This window comes from Eurosta solidaginis, chromosome X (assembly GCF_040869045.1).
Source record: "Eurosta solidaginis isolate ZX-2024a chromosome X, ASM4086904v1, whole genome shotgun sequence".
Classification (NCBI taxonomy): Eukaryota; Metazoa; Arthropoda; class Insecta; order Diptera; family Tephritidae; genus Eurosta; species Eurosta solidaginis.
In genome coordinates this window covers 85,086,429-85,111,546 of record NC_090324.1, presented here as the reverse complement: position 1 = coordinate 85,111,546, position 25,118 = coordinate 85,086,429, and the positions used below count along the sequence as shown (strand labels likewise).

The 25,118-nt window shown below is 37.5% G+C and overlaps 1 protein-coding gene across 2 annotated transcripts; it reads left to right on the top strand.

Moving 5' to 3' along the window:
• Positions 1-585: 585 nt before the first annotated feature.
• Positions 586-2,197, top strand: LOC137234141 (uncharacterized). Of its 2 annotated transcripts, none has more exons than XR_010947703.1 (5): positions 586-658; positions 963-1,119; positions 1,188-1,360; positions 1,410-1,593; positions 1,649-2,197. XR_010947703.1 is itself a non-coding variant. In XM_067757774.1 (5 exons), exons 3-5 carry the CDS (start codon positions 1,229-1,231, stop codon positions 2,134-2,136), a joined length of 780 nt encoding a protein of 259 aa, XP_067613875.1. In that variant the 5' UTR covers positions 586-658; positions 963-1,119; positions 1,188-1,228; the 3' UTR covers positions 2,137-2,197. The 2 variants fall into 2 exon arrangements, 1 of the variants encoding a protein (XP_067613875.1); XM_067757774.1 differs by having other exon boundaries at positions 1,434-1,593.
• Positions 2,198-25,118: the final 22,921 nt, after the last annotated feature.

Genomic DNA, 25,118 nt, shown 5'->3' with positions numbered 1-25,118 from the left:
TGACATTGTTTTGCTATGCAACGATGCAATACCATTGCGTCGTGATCGTGAATACCATTGTTATCTTTTTAGGCGCCCACTCTTTCGCCTCTCAGTTCGAATAGGAGCGAGATGACTTCCTTTGACGACTTCAAAAATTCCGAAATAGCACAAAACAACTTAGAGGAGATTCTGAATGCCTCGCCTAAAGGCAAAAACATAATTAATTACCACAAAGAAAACTTCTTTCTGCTGGACAGTCATCGCGAAGCTTTGATTGGGATAATTGTGAACTATTTCACCGAAAAAAACGAATGCATGGCAATGAAAGATATTGCAAACTTTTCAGAGCAAATAATAACTTTGTTTCCCTCTGAAAATATGGTAAGTTCATTATAAAGTTGTAGGTCATAGCAGGAATTACCATTTGCTCGAGCATATCCAAAGTACCGATTAGTATTACTGGCGACATAATGCAATGCCGCGCAGCGTTACACAGTCATAATGCAATGCGGCGCTATAATGCAATGCAGCGCAGCGTTACACAGTGGACCTACATTCAATGAAATTTCTATTTTAATTGGTGCGTCTTATAAATTTATTTTATTCGTATATTGTGGACCTACATACATTAATTCAAATATAATTTTTTATTTTATGTGGTGCGTTTTATAATTTGGTATGTTGTGGACCTACACTCAATCAAATAGAAATTTCTATTTTAAGTGGCGCATCTTATAATTTTATGGAAATTGTGTAGATTAGATGTCAACTCGAAAAACACGTCGGAAAATGCGCCAAAGGACGCGGAATGTGAATCCACGAGCGGAAAACTAATATATTCAGAGGTTTGCGAAACGCGTCTTTTGGTACCTTTCCCGACATTTTTCGGGTTGACGTGCAATCTACACAATTACCAATTTTATTTAATTCGTATGTTGTGGACCTACACTCAATCAAATATAAATTTTTATTTTATATAGCGCTATTATTGCAACCGCCGGGAGGGCAAAAATCCTACAGGAAAGTTGTACGATAAGGCAACAAACGTTCGTAGAAAACTTAACAAGAAACTAGAACATATATTATTGGATGATACAGATCTTTCATCAAGAAAGGATTTGGCCCCCTGTACCAGTGGTAATATTTTTTATTTCACTAACACAATTCCTTTGAATATATCTTTAACTCACCATTTTACTTTATAGATCAGAATGCAGTTGCGGACAAATTGTGGCTTGCACACAATATGGAGCCCTGGAGTGAAGTTGTTAAGAAGTGGAATGCAACGATCGAAATAAGGCAACAGGATATTTTCAATAGAAAAGTAAATATTTTTACTGATTGGCCGCTGCTTAAAAACTCACTTGGATATACATTGGTTAGTTAAACTACATACACTTCTACCCAAATTTATTTAATTTTTATAGTTTTATTATTATTTCAAATTTTAGATTGAAATAGATTTTATAGCAAAGTACAAAGACAGTGCAAATAATTTGATCAATGAATGGCCGGATATTAGACGACTTATTATTCCCTATATGAGAGACAAAATTAAGGATAATGCATCAAACAACATGCTACTCATGATTGATGAAAATGTTGATTCGGGTAAATTGTATACTAGGCTAATGTTGACGTAATTTTAAATTTATTTTTCTTTTAGATTCAACCGACTGTATAATAACTTTACTTATGCATTCTATACTAAAACCACCACTAATTTCAACTGGTAATACTCCCAATAGTAAGAGATTTAAATGGAAACCATCTATATGTGACGCCCAAAACGTCACAGTGCTGCACTGTGAATATATAAATGACTACCAAAGACGGTATGACGAATTAAAAAGCAAAGCTATGGAAAAATGTACTACACTGCAACCACTTATATTGGTTATAGGCGAAGAATTGAAAAGCTTAGAAAGTTATTATATTGTTTTTGATGGTGTACTGTATAAAGTACCAACATTTGTTAGAGCGCTTGATCTTTTATTTAAATTATTTCATGTATTCAACCTTAAATACCCAATAGAAGCTAAATTTTTGTACGACTTCATGGAAAAATACTTTTTTAAATTCGACTGCTCAGTTAACTCTAATTTACTGTTGTTAATTAATTATTTGGAAAATGCAAAAAAAATGTCTAACTAAATCCGCAAAATGTTTAAGTGCTTTGCTTGTAATTTTAGTGGACATAATCCAAAATTATTAGTCCACCATTTTGAAATCATTCCATGTGTGTAGTAAGATAAAAAATTTTATTTGTACTATACCTGAATGTGGTCAATATTTTTCAAACATGTATTCATTTCAAAATCATTTAAACAGAGTTCACCGAACTGTACATACCAAATCAGCTCAAGACTGCATTACTAATAACAGTAGCTGCAAAATTTATCAAAATAACCACATCATTTCAAGTTTACAAAACAATACACTACAGCATATAGTAAGTTCAGTTACAGTAAATGATCAAATTAATAAATTAAATTCTTTGCAAAGCAATAGAGTGCCAAATATGAATTTCAATCAGTTTGTATTATCTTTGCATAACAAAAACAATTTTACAAGAAAAGATGTTTTTTCTATTGTACAGGATATGCATGAGATCATTTTAAAGCCAATCCAAGAACATGTTTTGAAATTTATGGCGCCCTATATTGAAGATCATAACAATAGAATAAATGCAGAAAATAATTTCCAAAAAATTTTCTCTAATTTTCAAAATATAACTAAACAATACCGTTTTTTCAAATTACTTGAACGTGAAAAGATTTTTGCTCCTCCCACTGCATATATAATAAATGAAGAAATTTCTGAAATAATAGTAAATAACAATCCCGGACTACATTCAAATAAGGTTACAGGCGTTTTAATGCCAATCGAATTTCAAATCAAAAAATATTTCGAAACTAAAAATAACTTATACTTAACATTAGAAAATATAAAAATTATACAGTCAAAGCAGGATGTGTATGCAAATGTTATTAATGGTGAAACCTGGAAACAAAAAATGTTAAGCTTTAAAAATAAATTGGTTATTCCATACGTGTTATATTTCGATGAGTTTGGAATTGGTAATCCATTGGGCTCCCATGCTTGTAATCAATCAGTATGTGGTATTTATTATAACTTTCCAACAATTCCCAACCATCACTTATCAACGTTAGAAAACATATTTGTAGCAGGTTTTTTTAAATCACATGATCGAAAAGAATGCGGCAATATTTATTCATTTAAACCACTAATAAAAGTTATTCAACATTTAGAAGCGGAAGGCATAGTTTTAACTACTGCTGAGGGTGAATTTCATGTTTTCTTTGTCCTTGCTCTTATAACTGGCGATAACTTGTGATTAAACTCTATATTGGGGTTTACTAGTAGTTTTAATTCAAACTTCTATTGTCGTAACTGTAAAAGACATAAATCTAATATGCAATCGGATATATCAGAACACACCGAATTTTTACGAAATAGACAGTCGTATATTTCCGACTGTGCTATTCAGGATTTCAAGTTGACTGGCATAACAGAAACTTGTATTTTTAACGACATAACTAGTTTTCATATTGTAGATAACTTTTATTTCGATTTGATGGACAATTTATTTGAAGGTGTTTGCCATTACGACATTTCAGAAGTTCTTTTGAATTTCATAGAAACAAAAAAATATTTTAGTCTCGAAACGTTCAACTATAGAAAGCAAATGTTTTCCTATGGACCAACTGAAATCGGCAATAGCTCTCCGCCTATAAGTTTGAATAACTTAAGAAATTCGAAATTTAAAATGTCAGCAAGGGAAATGATGTGCTTTGTCCATCATTTGCCATTTATAATAAGTGACCTAGTACCGGAAGGAGATGAAGTATGGAATTTTTTTTTAGTACTTTTGCAAATTATTGATATTTTGCTGCTGTTGGAGATAGGCGAATGCAGCTTAAACACATTAAAGTCACTTATTGAAAAGCACCATTATTTATATAAGTCACTGTTCAAAAAACCATTAAAACCAAAGTTCCATTTCCTATTACACTATGTTTCTTCAATAAAAAAATGTGGACCATTAAAAAAAATATGGTGCATGAGATTTGAAGCTGTTCACAAAATTTTCAAAACATACTCAAATTCAATTACATCTCGAGTAAATATTCCATGGAGTCTTTCAATAAAAGCTGCACTAAAATTCTCGTATAATATATCAAACGAAACTTTTTTTAAGCCTGATTTAAGCATTCATATGAAATTCCTGTTGCCTGACAGTACAGGATTAAAATACGGATCCAATTTTCAAATTAAATATGATATTTCAAAATACAAGTTTTATTCAGAAGTAACTTTTAAAGGATTACTTTTCAAAATAGGTTTTGTTTTTATTATAAAAGATGTTGTTGTTTACTTGTTTGAGGTTGAAGATATTGCAGTATGCTCACTAAAACAACTATTTTTTATATGTTCTCAGCATCAAATTATAAACTTTGATTCACATACGCAGTCATATATTGTAGGAGAAAAGTTATGCAGCTATAATTTCATAAATGCGGATAAAATATCTTCACCTCCTTTGCATACACATACTATTCGAAATAACAGAAAATTTATACGATTGAAAAGCAATTAGTATTGAAAAAGTTGTTATTTAAAATAAGTATACATATTTTTATAAAAAAACTTGTAATTGAATTATAAAGGTTTTTTTTTATACATAAGTTTTTTATATGCCTTATTTTTTTTGTTATGCGAGAGCGCGTACACCGAGTGCCACTCAAAATGTCTATATTTGTATAGAAAAACAATCCTTAATTAAAAATGTCATAAATAAATTAAATTAATTTAAAAAACCAAAAACGAGGTGTTTTATTTTTAGAATGTTAATCTAACAATAAAAACCATGTTAAAATAACATGATAGATCGTGTTAATTTAACAATAAAAAACTGTTAAAATAACATGATAGATCGTGTTAATTTAACAATAAAAAACTGTTAAAATAACATGATAGATCGTGTTAATTTAACAATAAAACACTGTTAAGTTAACATGATAGAGCGTATTAATTTAACAATAAAACCCTGTTAAGTTAACATGATAGATCGTGTTAGTTTAACATAACATATCGTGTTATTTCAACATAGTATAGTGTTAGTTTAACATGTCAGATCATGTTAGAGTAACATGAAATAGTATTAATTTAACGAGACTAATAATGTTGTATTAACAGGAAGTCATGTTGATTCAAACGTTTGTAATCATGTTAAATTCACACTGTTCCTTCATGTTGATCAGACATGTAGGAACAGTGAAAAAGTAGATTCATGTTAAAACAACCCGAGCGATAGTGTTGAAAAATAATAACCTGAAAAAGTGTTAAAAAAGTGTTGATTCAACATGAAAATTTTTCTGCGTGTAGTAAAATCAACAAATCGGTTCTGTTGTTCTTGACTTGAAGGAGATTAGGTGAAATTGATCGAATTACGGTTAATTCGAACGAGTTCTTTGTCAAACAAACAAATTAGTTTAGTCATTTCAACAGAATAGAAATTGTCGCTCTTAAGTTAACAAAATTCTGTAAAATTCACAGATTCCTGGTCAATCTAACTGATTTTTCTGTTAACACAACTGATCTCACTGGTCATTTCAACAGCGATCAACAGTCAATACATGAGCAAATTTCAAAGAGAATTTTACGCTAACTGCGCTCTCTACTTTGTACTTATGACGATGGTGCCACTTGTTTAAAAAATACCAAAATAAGAAACCACCAAATCGAAAAACACACAAAATGAGAAAACAACAAAAAACTAGTTTTTCAGTTATCAATAGAAAACGAAAAACCCTTCTTGAATTTACTGTGCAAAAAATTATGAGATACCGGGACACCTATTTATCGGGTACAATTTTGCAACTTCTCCTCCAAGCGAAATGCAAAATTGCGCCCCCTTGTTGCAAAAGTTTTGTTTGAACGAGCAAGATTTTTCCAAGTTAGTAACATTTTGTTCAAGTTTTTACGAATTTTCACTAACGCGAACGAATTTAATAAGATAATAAAAAACATCCTTTTTTAATGTTGATGTTTCCGACAATATAAAAGTTTGATTTGTTTTGGAATCGTTTCAACTTAAAGTGTTACGAAAATTAAACTTGCCGAATTACATGTAAATTTACTCCAGTGGTGAATTACCCTCTAGCGATTTGATTCTTTACTTTTCTATAACTTACAACTTCTCTATTTAAAATGTCAAACATTTATAAAAGTTTTGTTCGAAACAATCAAGTGTGGCAACTACATGCGAGAGAAGAAATTGAGAATGAGCTGAGCTGTAACTCAGAGAATTAAGAATTAGTTTTGTGACTACTATTCTCATTTCCATTTGCAAAGCGAAGTTCTAAACTATAAATTAAATAAATTATAAAATATAAAATTTGGTGAAAGTGCGTTTAATAATACAAAATAATAAAGTGTATAATGTTTAATATGTGCCAGCATATTTGATGTAAGCCCAATTGACGTTCAGTTAGTAAGTGCCACCGTGGTGTGATGGTAGCGTGCTCCGCCTGCCACACCGTATGCCCTGGGTTCCCACCCCGGGCAAAGCAACATCAAAATTTTAGAAATAAGGTTTTTCAATTAGAAGAAAATTTTCCTAAGCGGTGTCGCCCCTCGGCAGTGTTTGGCAAGCGCTCCGAGTGTATTTCTGCCATGAAAAGCTCTCAGTGAAAACTCATCTGCCTTACAGATCCCGCTCGGAGTCGGCATAAAACATGTAGGTCCCTTCCGGCCAATTTGAAGGGAAAATCAAGAGGAGCACCACGCAAGTTGGACGAGAAGCTCGGCCTTAGATCTCTTCGGAGGTTATCGTGCCTTACATTTATTTATTTATATGGCAACATAGGTACTTTCGTAGAAAGCTGTTGCAACAACTTTTTTTATTCATTTGACTACTAAAACGGTCAATTCCGAATCAACGATTTGTGCGCAGTTGATTCAACATCTTGTTGCGATGGATAAAAATTAACAGAATTTTCGGTTGAATTGACCCGTATTTCGGTTGATTTTACCAGTCTTTTCCTTTCAGTGTACATGTCCGTCAGAAATCCCACGTATTTGTTAAGGTCAATTATGTGTATAAGTCTGAAGGCTCCGTTTTGAATTTTGGCTATTCCGTCATTTATTGTCACAAGTTGAGTGTTCGTATAGTCGTAAATGTCTACTGTCGCAGTGGCGGAGTAAATTAATAGCAGTCTGAAGATGAAGTGAAATTTCGTTCTGCTTTTAAACAGCGCATTATTTCTGTGAGTGTCGAGTGAAAGCGTTCCACTTGACCGTTAACGGCACTGGTATAAGGTGGTGTTTTAAAAATTGATATATTTAATGTGCCTTCTAATAGGAATAGGAAAGTTTCGTTGTCTATTACTACTGATTCGGGTACGCCAAATTGAAAATGTAGCTCACGGAGGGGTTCTTTAATATGTTCCACCGCTCTTGATCGAATTATTTTTGTTTGTGCATACTTCGAAAATTTGTTTAAACGATATGTTTGTCAGTTAGGCAAATATCGATGTGCAAAATTTGTCCAGGATGTTGGGGAATGCGTTTTGGGCTAATGTTGGTTTACAGGGGTGTCGGTCATATTTGTTTTCTTTACAGACTGCACATTGTTGAATGATTCTATTGATTTTTTTAGTCATTGATGGGAAATAGTAATTTTCAAGGATTTGGGATTTATTTTCTCTACAGTTCCTATGTGCTCTTTTGTGTGTTTATACTCAGTTGAGCAGAGCTCACAGAGTATATTAAGTTTGATTGGATAACGGTTGGTTGTACATATATAAAGGAATCGAGATAGATATAGACTTCCATATATCAAAATAATCAGGATTGAAAAAAAATTTGATTGAGCCATGTCCGTCCGTCCGTCCGTCCGTCCGTCCGTTAACACGATAACTTGAGTAAATTTTGAGCTATCTTGATGAAATTTGGTATGTAGATTCCTGGGCACTCATCTCAGATCGCTATTTAAAATGAACGATATCGGACTATAACCACGCCCACTTTTTCGATATCGAAAATTTCGAAAAACCGAAAAAATGCGATAATTCATTGCCAAAGGCAATTAAAGCGATGAAACTTGGCAGATGGGTTGACGTTATGACGCAGAATAGAAAATTAGTAAGATTTTGGACAATGGGCGTGGCACCGCCCACTTTTACAAGAAGGTAATTTAAAAGTTTTGTAAGCTGTAATTTGGCAGTCGTTGAAGATATCATGATGAAATTTGGCAGGAACGCTGCTACTATTACTATATATGTGCTAAATAAAAATTAGCAAAATTGGATGAAGAACACGCCCACTTTTTAAAAAAAAAAATTTTTTAATTCAAATTTTAACAAAAAATTTAATATCTTTACTGTATATAAGTAAATTAAGTCAAAATTCAACTCCTGTAATGATATGATGCAACAAAATACAAAAATAAAAGAAAATTTCAAAATGGGCGTGGCTCCGCCCATTTTCATTTAGTTTGTCTAGAATACTTTTAATGCCATAAGTCGAACAAAAATTTACCAATCCTTCTCAAATTTGGTAGGTACATAGATTCTATGACGGTAACTGTTCTCTGTGAAAATGGCCGAAATCGGTGGAAGCCACGCCCAGTTTTTATACACAGTCCACCGTCTGTCCTTCCGCTCGGCTGTTAACACAATAACTTGAGCAAAAACCGATATATCTTTACTAAACTTAGCCCACCTACTTATCTGAACTCACTTTATCTCGGTATAAAAAATAGCCGAAATCCGACCATAACCACGCCCACTTTATCGATATCGAAAATTACGAAAAATGAAAAAAATGCCATAATTCTATACCAAATACGAAAAAAGGGATGAAATATGGTAACTGGATTGGTTTATTGACGCAAAATATAACTTTGGAAAAAATTTTGTAAAATGGGTGTGACACCTACCATATTAAGTAGAAGAAAATGAAAAAGTTCTACAAGGCAAAATCAACAGCCCTTGGAATCTTGGCAGGAATACTGTTAGTGGTATTGCATATATAAATAAATTAGCAGTACCCGACAGATGATTTTCTGGATCACCTGGTCCACATTTTGGTCGATATCGCGAGAACACCTTCACATATACATCTAAGGGCCACTCGCTTTTAAAACCCTCATTAATACCTTTAATTTGATATCCATATCGTACAAACACATTCTAGAGTCACCCCTGGCCCACCCTAATGGCGATATCTCGAAAAGGCGTCCACCTATAGACCTAATGCCCACTCCCTCTTAAAATGCTCAGTAACACCTTTCGTTTGATACCCATATCGTACAAACATTCTAGAGTCACCCTTGGTCCACCTTTATGGCGATATCTCGAAAAGGCGTCCACCTATAGACCTAATGTCCACTCCCTCTTAAAATGCTCAGTAACACCTTTCGTTTGATACCCATATCGTACAAACATTCTAGAGTCACCCCTGGCCCACCCTATTGGCGATGTCTCGAAAAGGCCACCTATAGACCTAATGCCCACTCCCTCTTAAAATGCTCAGTAACACATTTCGTTTGATACCCATATCGTACAAACATTCTAGAGTCCCCCTGGCCCACCCTAATGGCGATATCTCGAAAAGGCGTCCACCTATAGACCTAATGCCCACTCCCTCTTAAAATGCTCAGTCACACCTTTCGTTTGATACCCATATCGTACAAACATTCTAGAGTCACCCTTGGTCCACCTTTATGGCGATATCTCGAAAAGGCGTCCACCTATAGACCTAATGCCCACTCCCTCTTAAAATGCTCAGTAACACCTTTCGTTTGATACCCATATCGTACAAACATTCTAGAGTCACCCTTGGTCCACCTTTATGGCGATATCTCGAAAAGGCGTCCACATATAGAACTAAGGATTACTCCCTTTTAAAATACTCATTACCACCTTTCATTTGATACCCATATCGTACAAACACATTCTAGAGTCACCCCTGGCCCACCCTAATGGCGATATCTCGAAAAGGCGTCCACCTATAGACCTAATGCCCACTCCCTCTTAAAATGCTCAGTAACACCTTTCGTTTGATACCCATATCGTACAAACATTCTAGAGTCACCCTTGGCCCACCCTAATGGCGATATCTCGAAAAGGCGTCCACCTATAGACCTAATGTCCACTCCCTCTTAAAATGCTCAGTAACACCTTTCGTTTGATACCCATATCGTACAAACATTCTAGAGTAACCCCTGGCCCACCCTATTGGCGATGTCTCGAAAAGGCCACCTATAGACCTAATGCCCACTCCCTCTTAAAATGCTCAGTAACACATTTCGTTTGATACCCATATCGTACAAACATTCTAGAGTCCCCCTGGCCCACCCTAATGGCGATATCTCGAAAAGGCGTCCACCTATAGACCTAATGCCCACTCCCTCTTAAAATGCTCAGTCACACCTTTCGTTTGATACCCATATCGTACAAACATTATAGAGTCACCCTTGGTCCACCTTTATGGCGATATCTCGAAAAGGCGTCCACCTATAGACCTAATGCCCACTCCCTCTTAAAATGCTCAGTAACACCTTTCGTTTGATACCCATATCGTACAAACATTCTAGAGTCACCCTTGGTCCACCTTTATGGCGATATCTCGAAAAGGCGTCCACATATAGAACTAAGGATTACTCCCTTTTAAAATACTCATTACCACCTTTCATTTGATACCCATATCGTACAAACACATTCTAGAGTCACCCCTGGCCCACCCTAATGGCGATATCTCGAAAAGGCGTCCACCTATAGACCTAATGCCCACTCCCTCTTAAAATGCTCAGTAACACCTTTCGTTTGATACCCATATCGCACAAACATTATAGAGTCACCCCTGGCCCACACTAATGGCGATATCTCGAAAAGACGTCCACCTATAGACCTAATGCCCACTCCCTCTTAAAATGCTCAGTAGCACCTTTCATTTGATTCCCATATCGTACAAACACATTCTAGAGACACCCCTGGTCCACCTTTATGGCGATATCTCGAAACGGCGGCCACCTATGGACTAAGGATCACTCCTTTTCAAAATACTCATTAACAGCTTTCCTATGATACCCATATCGTACAAACATATTCTAGAGTCACCCCTGGTCCACCTTTATGGCGATTTCTCGAAAAGGCGTTCACCTATAGAACTAAAGGCCATTCCCTTTTAAAATACTCATTACCACCTTTCATTTGATACCCATATCGTACAAACATTCTAGAGCCACCCTTGGTCCACCTTTATGGCGATATCTCGAAAAGGCGTCCACCTATAGACCTAATGCCCACTCCCTCTTAAAATGCTCATAACACCTTTCGTTTGATACCCATATCGTACAAACATTCTAGAGTCACCCTTGGTCCACCTTTATGGCGATATCTCGAAAAGGCGTCCACATATAGAACTAAGGATTACTCCCTTTTAAAATACTCATTACCACCTTTCATTTGATACCCATATCGTACAAACACATTCTAGAGTCACCCCTGGCCCACCCTAATGGCGATATCTCGAAAAGGCGTCCACCTATAGACCTAATGCCCACTCCCTCTTAAAATGCTCAGTAACACCTTTCGTTTGATACCCATATCGCACAAACATTATAGAGTCACCCCTGGCCCACACTAATGGCGATATCTCGAAAAGACGTCCACCTATAGACCTAATGCCCACTCCCTCTTAAAATGCTCAGTAACACCTTTCGTTTGATACCCATATCGTACAAACACATTCTAGAGTCACCCCTGGCCCACCCTAATGACGATATCTCGAAAAGGCGTCCACTTATAGACCTAATGCCCACTCCCTCTTAAAATGCTCAGTAACACCTTTCGTTTGATACCCATATCGTACAAACATTCTAGAGTCACCCTTGGTCCACCTTTATGGCGATATATCGAAAAGGCGTCCACCTATAGAACTAAGGATTACTCCCTTTTAAGATACTCATTACCATCTTTCATTTAATACCCATATCATACAAACACATTCTAGAGTCACCCCTGGCCCACCCTAATGGCGACATTTCGAAAAGGCGTCCACCTATAGACCTATTGCCCACTCCCTCTTAAAATGCTCAGTAACACTTTTCGTTTTATACCCATATCGTACAAACATTCTAGAGTCACCCCTGGCCCACCCTAATGGCAATATCTCGAAAAGGCGTCCACCTATAGACCTAATGCCCACTCCCTCTTAAAATGCTCAGTAGCACCTTTCATTTGATTCCCATATCGTACAAACACATTCTAGAGACACCCCTGGTCCACCTTTATGGCGATATCTCGAAACGGCGGCCACCTATGGACTAAGGATCACTCCTTTTCAAAATACTCATTAACAGCTTTCCTATGATACCCATATCGTACAAACATAATCTAGAGTCACCCCTGGTCCACCTTTATGGCGATTTCTCGAAAAGGCGTTCACCTATAGAACTAAAGGCCATTCCCTTTTAAAATACTCATTACCACCTTTCATTTGATACCCATATCGTACAAACACATTCTAGAGTCACCCCTGGTCCACCTTAATGGCGATATCTCGAAAGGGCGTCCACTGATAGACCTAAGGCCCACTCCCTCTTAAAATGCTCAGTAACACCTTTCATTTGATACCCATATCGTACAAACAAATTCTAGAGTCAGCCCTGGTCCACCTTTATGGCGATATTCCTAAATGGCGTCCATCCATAGAACTATGGCCTACTCTCTCTTAAAATACTCTTTAATACCTTCCATTTGATACACATGTCACACAACCACATTCCAAGGTTACCCTAGGTTCATTTTCCTACATGGTGATTTTCCTTATTTTGTCTCCATAGCTCTCAACTGAGTATGTAATGTTCGGTTACACCCGAACTTAGCCTTCCTTACTTGTTTTATTATAATCTCTTCCTGCTCATGTTCATTTGTGACGTCTTGGACGTGGAGTGCAATTTACAGCGGAGGGGTTTAAATATCTTTTGAGGCAATTTATAAGTATTGTTGAGTCATATTCTGGTACTTCAAGGATGTGTCTGTGGTATGTGGGAAATATTATTTTAAACTGATAGGTTGAGGTTGGAGCGATGTTTAAGAATACTTGGTTTTTAAAAACATTTATTTGTGTTTCTACATGGTGAATCAAATCGCCAGATGATCTTTCGTCACTGTGTTGCGTTGAAGAAAGAGAGTTAATTGGTTTAGTAGGCATTCTTGAGAGTGCGTCGGTACAACGTTGGTTGTACCTGATTTATAGTGGAGTTCGTGATTATATTCTTCTTAAATAGATTTCCAACGTTTAATTTTGGCGTAGTTATTTTTATTACTAAACGTAAGGGGTTGATGGTCTGTGAATATTTTAACTTTGGCTGACCCATATAGATAGTTTCTGAAATTATTGAGGGCCCATATTATTGCTAAAAATTCTTTTCCATTTGTGGCGTATGGCTCTTCTGTTTTGTTAAGTGTCCTGGTAAAGAACGCGATGGGTTTTTTATCCTGGGAGAGAACTGCACCTATAGCATAGTTAGATCCATCCGTTGTAAGGTGAAATTCCTTACTAAAATCGGAGCATGCCGGTATTACGTCGTCAGATATAAGGATCTCTTAATTTTGTTTAAGGCGTCTTTTGCCTTTAGATCAATATTTATTTTCGCAGACTTGTTCTTTGAGATTCGTCCCTCTTTCCCTCTTAAGAGTGTCGCTAGGGGTTTAGCCAACATGGTATAATCTTTAAGAAAGCGGCGGTAATAGCTGGAAAGGCCATAAAATGAGCGAAGTTGTTTAATTGTAGTGGGGTATGGTATTTTTGCGATTGCGTCCACCTTTTCTGGGTTCTTTGTGATTCCCTTTGATGATGTGATGAATCCAAGGAACTCTACGGAGTCCCGGAAGAAATGGCATTTGTCCAATTGAATTTTCATGTTGGCATGTTCGAGAGTTTTAAATATATGTTGTAGGTGGAGAGCATGCTCCTCTTCGGAGTTGCTGAATACGACTATATCGTCGATGTATACGTAGCATATCTTGCCAATATGGTGGCGGAGGATGTGGTCTAGGTCTCGCTGGAATATGGAGGGGGCATTTTTAAGCCGAATGGTAGCCTTGTATACTCAAATTTTCTATTATTTATGGAGAAGGCAGTTTTCTCGATGTCGGGTTCCTTGAGCGGGATTTGGTGGAATCCACTTTTAAGATATAATACGGAAAATTTTTTATTTTTTCCCAGTTGGAATTGCACTTCATTTATCTGTGGTATTGGGTAGCGATCTGCTACAGTGATTGCATTGAGTTTACGATAATCGATTACTATCCTGTACTGTTTATTACCCTGCGAGTTAGATTTTTTTGCTACGACCCAAACGGGTGAATTATAAGGGGACCTTGGTGGCCGAATATTGACATCGTCTAGCTAGTTGTTTTATCTTTATTTTGGTTTTATCTTGTATAACCATGTAGTTATCCTTAACATGAATAACCGCTTCGAGTTCTTTGAGGCTGTCATTACCAAGGATGCCATGGAATGAGCGCAATGTAGGAAGAAGCTAGAATTTCAGTTTGTTCGGTGTATTTAAAAGGTTAATTAATGTATTGTGAAGAATATTAGTGACACTAATTCTGTTCCTGTTCCTTTCCAGGTGTTTAAGATTCAGTTTGAGAAGACCGCAGCAGTGAACAACTGGAGTGCTGAAGATAAAGTTGCTGCACTTTTCGTGGCATTGAAAGGATCTGCTGCTGAAATCCTACAGACTATTCCTGAGGGAGAGCGAAACAACTACGAAACATTGATGAGCGCTCTAGAGAGGCGATACGGAAGCGAACACAGGAAGCAGATACACCAAATAGAGTTGCAAAACCGCTACCAAAAAGCTAATGAAACTTTGCAGGAGTTTGCGTTGGATGTCGAAATGATTGCACATTTGGCGAATGCCGACGCACCCGTGGAATATACCGAAAGGGTAAAAATTCAGAGCTTTATAAATGGCATACGGGACGTCGAAACGAAGAAATCCACATACGCAAACCCAAAGCCAACATTTACAGAAACGGTATCACATGCTCTGATTCAGGAAATAGCGTCGCTTCTGTGTAAGCCAATTTTCAAAGCACGCCGTGTGGAAGTAGAAAGGCCAGAATGGGTAGACGCAATATTGGAGGCGCTGAAAGGTTCGCAAAAGCGGAGTGAAAGAGTTATCAAATGCTTCAAATGCGGGAAGCCCGTCCACATTGCACGTCATTGCGATCTTGATCCTTGTGGTTTCAACAGCATGAGTGGTCTTAATAACAAAGCTGGAGGGGATGAGCAAGAGCAAGATGTAGATATCGAGAGCTAGCTCCAGCTATTGAATGTCGTGTGATATCTGTGTCGCAAATTGGTAGAAAATCGAGCAGTCTTACCGTCAGAGGGAATCTGACTGTAGATACGGGCGCATCTCATTCCTTAATCCGATTTGACTTGGTCAACAGGAGAGTAAAACCGTTGCCTGGAGCAAGGTTGCGTACGTTCACTGGCGAATATAACCAAGTCCAGGGAGAAGTGTTATGTGAAGTTGTGACGGACTTATTCCTGCTGAGGTATGCCCAGTCCGTCCAGGGTTCCTATATTTGGTGGGGAACCTATTCCGCTTGAAATAAATAAGCAAAGGGGTTTCGGGAAACGTTATAATATTTATTCAAAAAAGATCGATGTCCTTAATGGCTACTCCTACTCTCTGTCTCTGTCTAAATAAGAGTAGCGGAGGTAGAACCCCTCTACTAAGCTCTCCGTCAGTTGGAGTAGAAACCTCCTACTGAATATAAAATAATCACGAAATGAAGTAGAAACCTTCAGGTCGTGCTAGTCAGTGGTAGAAGCCCACTGACTCGTATGCCTATCTCCTAGCTTCTGATCTTACAAGCTAATTTGCCGCCCTTATATATGATTTTGTACGCCGGCGGACGGTTATTTCCTAAAAACTATTCATTGGTAATAATTTCTCCGTTATAAAATTATGTGGGACTGCGCGCAGGCAGTCAGTAATTTTACAATAACAATTTTTACAATTATAAAAGGTGGCAATGCAAAAATCGAATTCTAGTTTAACGCTACTTTCACTGTATTCTATTAGTGCATACATACGCTTACATGCTAACATGCGTTTTCCCTCTTTCCATTGGCATACATATGGTTGTACCTCTGTATATATACATATATGCATATTTTCGATCACATATGACAATCCGCTATCCCGGAATTTCATATCCCAATTTTCGGGAGCCCTAATATACATAGCGAACAATGTACCAAATCTCGTACGTACGCTTGTTGTATGCCTGCCGTGTTTTCCAGTCTTTGCTTTACCTATCGAATTCGATCATTTGTGTTTATGCGTATGTTCGCTGTCACTTGGTTTTGATGGTGCGTTGGCCTCGTTTGGTGCTTTCGGCTTCTTCTTAGGGCGTGCGTTGGTATGTCGTATGCTTGTACGTAAGTATGTAGAGAAAAGTCCCAACTAGTACCGGCGCTTAGTTTGGCGACTGTTACTGTTGGTCTTCGTTTATCCAAATTATTATGTATGTTGTATTTGTAGCTGAGTGCATTGGATGCGAAAAGGGTTGGTTGACCGGCACAATTTTATGTTTTGTGCATTTCCACTTTCCTTCAAAATTTTTGAGTGTATGTTAGGGTGACCTATATTTGAAATTTATGTGGGCGAGAAATGTAAACATTTTGTTTGCATGCAAAAGTGCGCAAGTCTGGTTTGTCCTTCAATTTAGTAATAATAATTCAATATGCAACCGCATGTATGTGTTCTGACGTGTAATACATAAATATATAATTCATGTCATAAAAATGTATAAATGTTAAATTCAGAGTTAGATTCAATTCTTGTATAACATGTATGTAAGAAAAATAGAAAAATAGGTATATGTTGTGAGGGTACAAAACCCTCGGTTTTGGGGTCCTCACACTTCCCCCTCACCTACCGGAGCGAAGCTTACGGTTACCGTGCCGGTGCTTGTGATCCGTACTCGGAAGTAGTGTTCGCCCACACTGCCTTCGTCGTCGCTGTCGTCATGGTTGTCGTTGCTTCTACCACTGGCCTCGCTGGCCATCAGGCTCAATATGTCGCTGTTGTTGCCGTTGAGGCTGCCGTTGACCTCGCTGGCCATAAGGTTTAATATTTCACTGTCGTCGTTGTGTTCGTTGCTGGCGTTTCGCTGCCCTTCCCGTCGGTGGTGTGTGTGATTCCAGTCTATACTGTAAATAAAAAACTGGTTGATTTTCCTTAGGGTGTTCTCACCGTATATGGTGGATTTAAAAAAAAATGTGGCATATCATGAGCCTAGTTACAGGGTATATTTATGTGATTATGTAATTGTGGTTAGAGTTTAACGGGCTTTAGTGGTTGATTCGAAGTCCGGGTACTTCTTGAAATGAAATTTCTTCATGTATGATTTGATACTGTTCCGATTGGGCGTATACGTTACTACCGATTTGAGTCGAGTTGCAGTAGAATCTCACGTAATAGTCCGTTATTCCGGAGTTGTCTCGGGGTGTGTGCTCGTGTAAGGCCTCTATAGCGAACTGCCTCTCTAGGTGTAATCTTGTTCCATGTATCGGTTCTCTGGCGATCTGTACTTGGGTTCCTCGAGCGACCTGTACCTGATTCTCCGTATTGTTTTGCCCTTGAGCATCTGTGTATGCCATCAGCTGTTGGCTTGTACTTTGGTTCTCTCCTTGTTGTCTCTTGGTCTCTTCGCTGACTCGTGTACGGGTACCACAGATGGCTACCTTGCTGTTCTCTCTCTGTTGTTGTACCTCGGAAATATTGTTTGCTGTTCGATTGGACGATATTGACGGGATTTTATCTTCACTACCGTTGTTCTTGTTACTCTGTTCATGCCTTTGCTTCCTGGATTCGTTGTTGTCGGCGGCGTCGGTTTCGTGGTATGCTTTCAGCTCACTTAAGTGGGCTGTCCTCCTCCTCCCTCTGAAAAACTTTGTCTAGCTCTACGATGACTGGTGATACAAAGTTCGTTACTCAGTGAGGTCAACTGTACCTGGGCGCTAGTTTGGCTGCAAAGTTATCCAACGCTTTTGACAGCTGATGCTCCTTTACCAGCACTAGGTCGCCTATAGCCGGTCGCCATTGCCTTCTTCTTAAATTATAATGCTTTGCTTGCTCTGCTGATGCTCGCTCTTGCTTCCGTCGTACCATCTCGAATATCTCCTTCATCTTCATCGATTTCTCCGCTGGATAAGCTACTCTCTCACCTGTACCGAATGTATGCTCGTCATAAAGGCTATTGGGGATCCTTGGTTCTCTGCCTTGTACTACATATGCTGGACTGTACCCGGTAGATTCACCTACGCTTGTGTTTAATGCGAGTATTATCTCTGGTATCAGCTCGTCCCATGTTCTCTGCTCATTCCCTGAAAACTGTGCTATCATCCTCTTGATGTTGGGGTTCGCTATTTCTGTCGGATTCTCCTGCGGTGTGTATGGTGCTGTCAGCTGGGGTTTTACGCCAAGCTCCTCCAAATACTTCTTAAAACGTTTGCTCACGAACTGTGCTCCGTTGTCTGTAATTAATACCTTTGGAATGCCAAATCGTGCCAAAACTCTCTCTAAATCCTCGTATTACGCTCTCTGTTGCTGCCTTTCTAATTGCCATTATCTCCACCCATTTTGAAAATCTGTCAACGAAAACTAATGCCATTGTATTACCATGTTTTCAGCGTGGCATTGGAACAACAAAGTCTGCACACACTGTTGCCCACGGTTCTTCTGAAATTTTAGTTAACATTTTACCCGCGGCCTGTTGTTGACTAGGTTTGTATACCTGACATCCATGACATTGCTGTACGTACTTCCTTACGTCTCTGAACATTCCGGGCCAGTAATATCGTGTCGTCGCTCGTGCAATAGATTTTCGAACGCCCACGTGTCCTGCGCTTGGTGTGTCATGAATTTCCGCCAGCACTCTGCGTCTCTGTGGGGTCGGTACACATAGCTTCCACGGTACTGCGTCTTCACCATTAACTTGTCTCTCTATTCTCCTGTATAGCTTTCCGTCCTCGATGATATACCTGGGAATTTCTCCGGAGCCTTTCTCACCTCTGTAATCTTCGCTTTTAGCCACTTGCACTCGTCTTTGCCTTGCTCTTCTGTCAACGTAGTTAGTTGCTCGTCCATCGGCTGTCTCGAAAGTGCATCTGCCACCACGTTTAGATTTCCTTTCCGGTACTGTACGTCGAATGAGTATTGTTGTAGTTCTAATGCCCATCTAGCAATCCGTCCCGTCGGACTGTCTATTGCGTTTAACCATTTTAGAGCTAGGTGGTCTGTGATTACCATGAACGTGTATCCCTCTAGGCAGGGTCTCATTTTCCTTATCGCCCAAACTATTGCCAAACATTCTTTCTCTGTCGGGGAGTAATTTGTTTCTGCCTTGTTAAGTCGGCGACTCGCATAAGCAATCACTCGTTCTTCGCTGTTTGATCCTTGTGTGAGCACTGCTCCGAGGCCAAAATCGCTTGCATCCGTCTGTAGGCAAAACTTCTTCGAAAAATCTGGGCAAGCTAGTACAGGTGCTTGGGTGAGTGCGGCTTTTAATGCTTCGAATGCCGACTGCTGCTCTTCCCACCACTTCCACTTCCTCCCTTTCTTTAGCATTGACGTCAACGGGTGTGAAACTTGTGAAAAGTCTGAGACGAATCTCCTGTACCACGATACCACTCCTAGGAATCTTCGTAGTTCGCGTAAATTTTTTGGCGGTGGCAACTCTTTGATGGCTCCTGTCTTGTCCGAGTCCGTGTGAATGCCTTCCTCGCTAACGACATGACCTAGATACCTTAAACTTTTCTTAAAAAACTCACATTTTTCCGGGTTTATCTTAAGGTTTGCTCTTCGTAGCCGTTGAAATACTTCCGTCAGGTACCTTATGTGTTCTTCCAATGTTTTGCTCGTAATGATGATGTTATCTAGATATGCGAATGCGTAAGGTTCCAACTCTGGTCCTATAACGTGATCGAGTGCTCTCTGGAAAGTCGCTGGGGCTGAGTGTAGACCGAACGGCATTACTTTCCATTGATATAGTCCACGTCCGGGTACAGTGAATGCGGTGTATTGTTTGCTGCTTTCTTCCATGGGGATTTGCCAATATCCGTTTTTTAAATCGAGGCTGCTGATAAACCGAGCACTTCTCAATCTGTCCAGGATGTGTTGGATACGGGGTAACGGGTATGCGTCTGGTACTGACCTTGCGTTTAGTTGGCGGTAATCTACGCATAGTCTCCACTTACCATTTTTCTTCCTTTCCAAAACTATTGGTGCGCTGTGCGGACTTCTAGAAGGTTCGATGCAACCTTTCTCGATAAGCTCATCGATTTACTTATTACTAATCTCTTGCATCTTGGGATTCTTCGGGTAATATCTTTGTTTTATGGGACGGTCGTCTCTCATCACTATCTTGTTCGTGGCCACGTTGGATACACCTGACATCTCCTGGAACATCTGTAATTCTTTGTTGAGAAATTTACTCACTGACTCGTCTGTGTTCGCAACTTTAAGGCTGGTATCTTTGTGACTACTTCCATTTCTACTTTCGACCATTGTTGTACAAGTGACCGCATCCTCCTCCTGATTGTCTGTGTTCAAGGTTAGCGTTTGTTCTCCGCATCTCATCTCCATGTTCACCTTCGCCAGGTAATCCGTTCCAAGCACCACTTCGTCGACTAGTCCTGGTAGGATTAGCATTTCATTTTGCAGCACTTGGTTACTCGTTCCCACTTGTAAAGTGGCATTTCGATGCCACTTAATTTTGGGCATACAGCCCCTCGCGCTACCACACACGCAAAAGAAAAAAAACACCGCACTTGCTTTAATTTTAGTTACTTTTTTATTAAAGTTCTCTTATGTTTGTTTGTTAAGTTGCTTTAAGTTTTATTTGCACAATAAATGTTTAGTTTTAATAAACCTAGTCCTTAGTTTTATTAACTACGCCGTTCTTTCTCGCGTGTATTGCGGCAGCCGGTTCACTTCAAACTCTCCCCAAAAACTCAAAACTGCTGACGCTTCAAAGCAGCCCTGCCGCTATGCCAAAAGTGCATGATGCAGTGGCGTGATAGAGTCGAGTAACGGAAGATTCAGCCAATCAGAATTCTCTCCGTCATTCGACTCTTTCACCCAGTAACGCCAAGTGCATACATGCATGGTTGCATGTGGGGGTGATGCCAGCTATTTTAGTTTTTAGTTTTATTTTTAGTTTTTAGTTGGCTGGCACTACATGACGCTACATCATCCCCCTTTGGAACAGAAGAATTTGGCAAGGTGATCAGTCCTGCCACATTCTTCTTTAGGCTATATCAAAAAGAGTTAAAATTGAAATTTGCAAAAAGAAAAAAAGGAAAAGTTAATTTTTAGATTTTGATAATTTAGTTTAGTTTGAAGTGAGCCGATATTTTATCTTGTATGGTAAGCTTATTGTATAAGCTACTACTATTACTACTACTTAACGTAAGTAAGTTGCTATCTTTTTATATTATTTAGGTGACATATATTTAGTAAATTAGCTCGTATCGAAATTAACATAAAATTTTTTTTTTTTTGTTACATTCCTTGGCGCATTCTTAAAATATATTCATATTTAAAGATTAATTAGTAAAATTTAAAAGTACTATAAATTTTCATAAAATTTTTGGATACGGTTTTTATGTAGTTTTTTCAATTTTATTAATTTCATCATAAATTGTTACATTTGGTCCGTCGATGTTATTTATTATGTAGGGACCTTGATATATATTTCTATGTTTATTTCTCGGTTCTGTTTCTACTAAAACCCTATCATTAATTTTAATTTCTAAAGGCTTAGCCGTTTTATCGTATAATTCTTTATTTCTAATTTTATGTTTATTAATCAAATTTCTTGCCATTTTATGAGATTTTTGCATTCTATATTTTAGTTCCTTTGTATAATTTTCTACATTATAGATCGGATCGATTTCTTCCTTTGTAATTCATGTGGCAATGTAGATTTCCTGCCAAATATTAATTCGAAAGGAGTAAATTTATTATCGAAAACCGAACTACTTGTAGTATTATGTAAAAATGTAAAATAATTCAAATACGTATCCCAATCTGAATACGTTTCATCTAGATATGCATGTAAATATTCGTTAAAGACTCTATGGTTTCTTTCAACAGTACCAACAGTTTCGTGGTGATATGCTGTTGAGAAATCATGATTAATTTTTAAAAGTTTTGTTAATTCCGAGAATAATTCATTTTTGTATTCCGTCCCTAAATCGGATCTAATGGCTCTCATTGTACCATATGTTAGTATAAAGGTTTCAAAAATAGCACATGCGATAGTTTTTGCTGATTTATCTGGTGCAGCTACTGTTACCAGGTATTTAGAAAAGTCACAAATCATAGTAACAGCGAACTTGTTACCCTAGTTTGATTCTGGAAGTGGACCTATTGTACCGATAATCACTATATCAAATGGTTTACAGGGTGTTGGAGTAAGGACAAGATTTTCTTTTGTTTTTGGTCTCACTTAATTTAAAAGACATTTATTGCAATTTTTCACAAATTTCGCTATATCACGTGTCATGTTTTTCCAGTAATATTTAGTTCTTAATTTGGCATATAACCTTTTTGTTCCGCAATGACCTCCTAACAGTGGATCTTCGTGATAAATTGTCATAAGTTTTTGTTTCTGTTCATTGTCTGTTACGGTCTCTACAGGGTCCGTCAATATTATTTGTAATGATTTTAAAATTTCATTTCCGCGGATTTTAAAATTCGTAATTGAAAAATTATTGAAAAAGATATCATTTTTTGGCCATTCTAATTGTTTAATATTGTGATTGTCGGCTGCTTTTTCCAGCCTCGAAAGTAACTCATCTAAATTCATTATTTCGTTAACAGTCACGAGATTAAGCAAATTGTATTTTTTATGTTTTAAATGCGCATAAATTTGTAAATTGGAGATCTCCTTATGTTTATTATATTGTATTGTTGATTTTACTCGCGGTATCTTTTTTGAAAAATCGTATGAAAATTTATCATAAACTTGTACTTTATTATCGTTAGAGGTCGTATCATTTAAACTTATTTTTTCATTTTGTAATTCTTGTTGTTTAGTTTGTGATCGCGTTTTAACGGCTAAAACGTGTTTTGTCGAATCTTTAATCTCGTCTATACTTATACGCGAAAGAGCATCAGCCACAACATTCGATTTCCTTCCTAAAATTGTATTCTGATAAATCTAATCTGATTCTAGAGAGTTTCGATGACGGATCTTTCATATTGAATAGATAAACTAATGGTCTATGGTCTGATTTTACCGTGAAATGTGTACCGTCGACATACGGCCGAAAATGTTTTATAGCAAAATGTATTGCTAAAAGTTCTAATTCTATTATTGCCTTTTTCTGTTCGGCTTTATTGAAAGATTTTGATGAAAAGCAAATCGGTAAGTCATTATCTCCATGCTTTTGGCTTAATATAGCGCCACGACCACTCTTAGATGCATCTACAGTGATAATAAATTCTTTTGAAAAATCAGGGTATTGTAATAATTGAGGAGACATTAATGATAATCTTAATTTTTCGAAAGCATTTTCGCAAGCATCATCCCAAACAAATTCAACTTTTTTCCGATTTAGACGATTTAAAGGGGCTGCCAGTGACGCAAAGTTAGGTATAAAACGCCTATAATAATTTGCAAATGCAACGAATCGCCTAACAGCGTCCTTGTCTTTAGGCTTAGTGTATTTTTTAATTGCGTTTATTTTTGAGTCATCTGGCAGCAGGCCTTTGGAGGTGCATTTATGGCCTAAAAAAGTTACTTCAGAACGAAGGAAATTGCATTTGTTGGGATTTAACTTTAAATTGAATTTTCTACAAGTTTCGAAAACTTTTTCTAAATTTTTGGGGTGATGTGTCTCGCTACATCCGATGACGATAACACCGTCAATGTACATAAAAGCTTGATTTGGCGAAATGCCTGAAAATGCTAATGACATCATACGTGAAAAAGAGTTTGGTGCTATATTTAAACCGAAAGGTAAAACTTTCCAACGAAAAGCTCCTCGATCTGTATTGAAAGTTGTAACGTCTCTAGAATTAACATGAAGTGGTATGTGGTGAAAACCAGAAAAAAGATCTAAAGTCGAAAAATATTTGGCTCTGCCAAGATTGTCGAGTACGTCGTCTACGCGTGCCAACGGAAATTTGTCTGCGATAAGCTTTTTGTTGACTGCTCTGAAATCAACGCACATACGATAAGACTTTTGGCCTGTAGGATCCTTTTTCGGCACCAAAATTAAAGGAATGTTATAATTAGATAATCTGGGTTCTATTAAATCATTTCGCATTAAATTTTCGACTTGTTTATTAATTTCTTCACGTTGTGTATATGGTAAACGATAATTTTTTATATAGACTGGATTTTTATCAGTTAAACGTAGCTTTTGTTCGTAAAAGTTATTTAAAGTCATACGATCAGTTTTTAAAGCGAATACATCGGCATATTTTAAGCATAAATCTAGTAATTGTTTTTGAGCATAACCCGGCATTTGATTTTTCAAAATTTTCGTTAATTCCTCTAAGCGTTTTTGATCTTTTGAAGTTTCACTGATTTTGTAGACATTGTAGTTGGTGATATCTTCCGTTACGATATTGCAATTGTTGATATGTTTTACTTCGTCAGTAATATTTAAATTTTTTATAACTGGATTATTTGTGTCAACAATGCACTTTGCCGTAAAAACACCATTACAGATTTCTTGCGAGTCTACAAAAACAGGATTATCGCATTTTGGTAATTTAAATAACCGATAAACTTCACATCTCGGAGGAATAACTAAAGAATCGGTACTTGTGCCGTGTAAAATTGGTATATTTGCGTTATCTAATCCGGTACTAATAGTTATGCTAACGCTTGCGTAATTAATAATGCATTTATTTAATTTTAAAAAGTCTTTGCCGAGTATTCCGTCTGAAGGTATATTGAAATCGTCGTTAACTACATGTAAAGTATGCGGTATTAAAAATTTATATGCAATTAAGTTGGTTTTTAAGGTTCCTAAAGTTGAAATTGTTTCAGGCG

Coding starts and splice junctions, on each gene's coding strand:
- LOC137234141 (XM_067757774.1), top strand. CDS start 1,229: ATGGAGCCCTGGAGTGAAGTTGTTAAGAAGTGGAATGCAACGATCGAA. Junction 1,361..1,433: donor ACTCACTTGGATATACATTG/GTTAGTTAAACT, acceptor TTCAAATTTTAG/ATTGAAATAGATTTTATAGC. Junction 1,594..1,648: donor TGATGAAAATGTTGATTCGG/GTAAATTGTATA, acceptor TTTTTCTTTTAG/ATTCAACCGACTGTATAATA.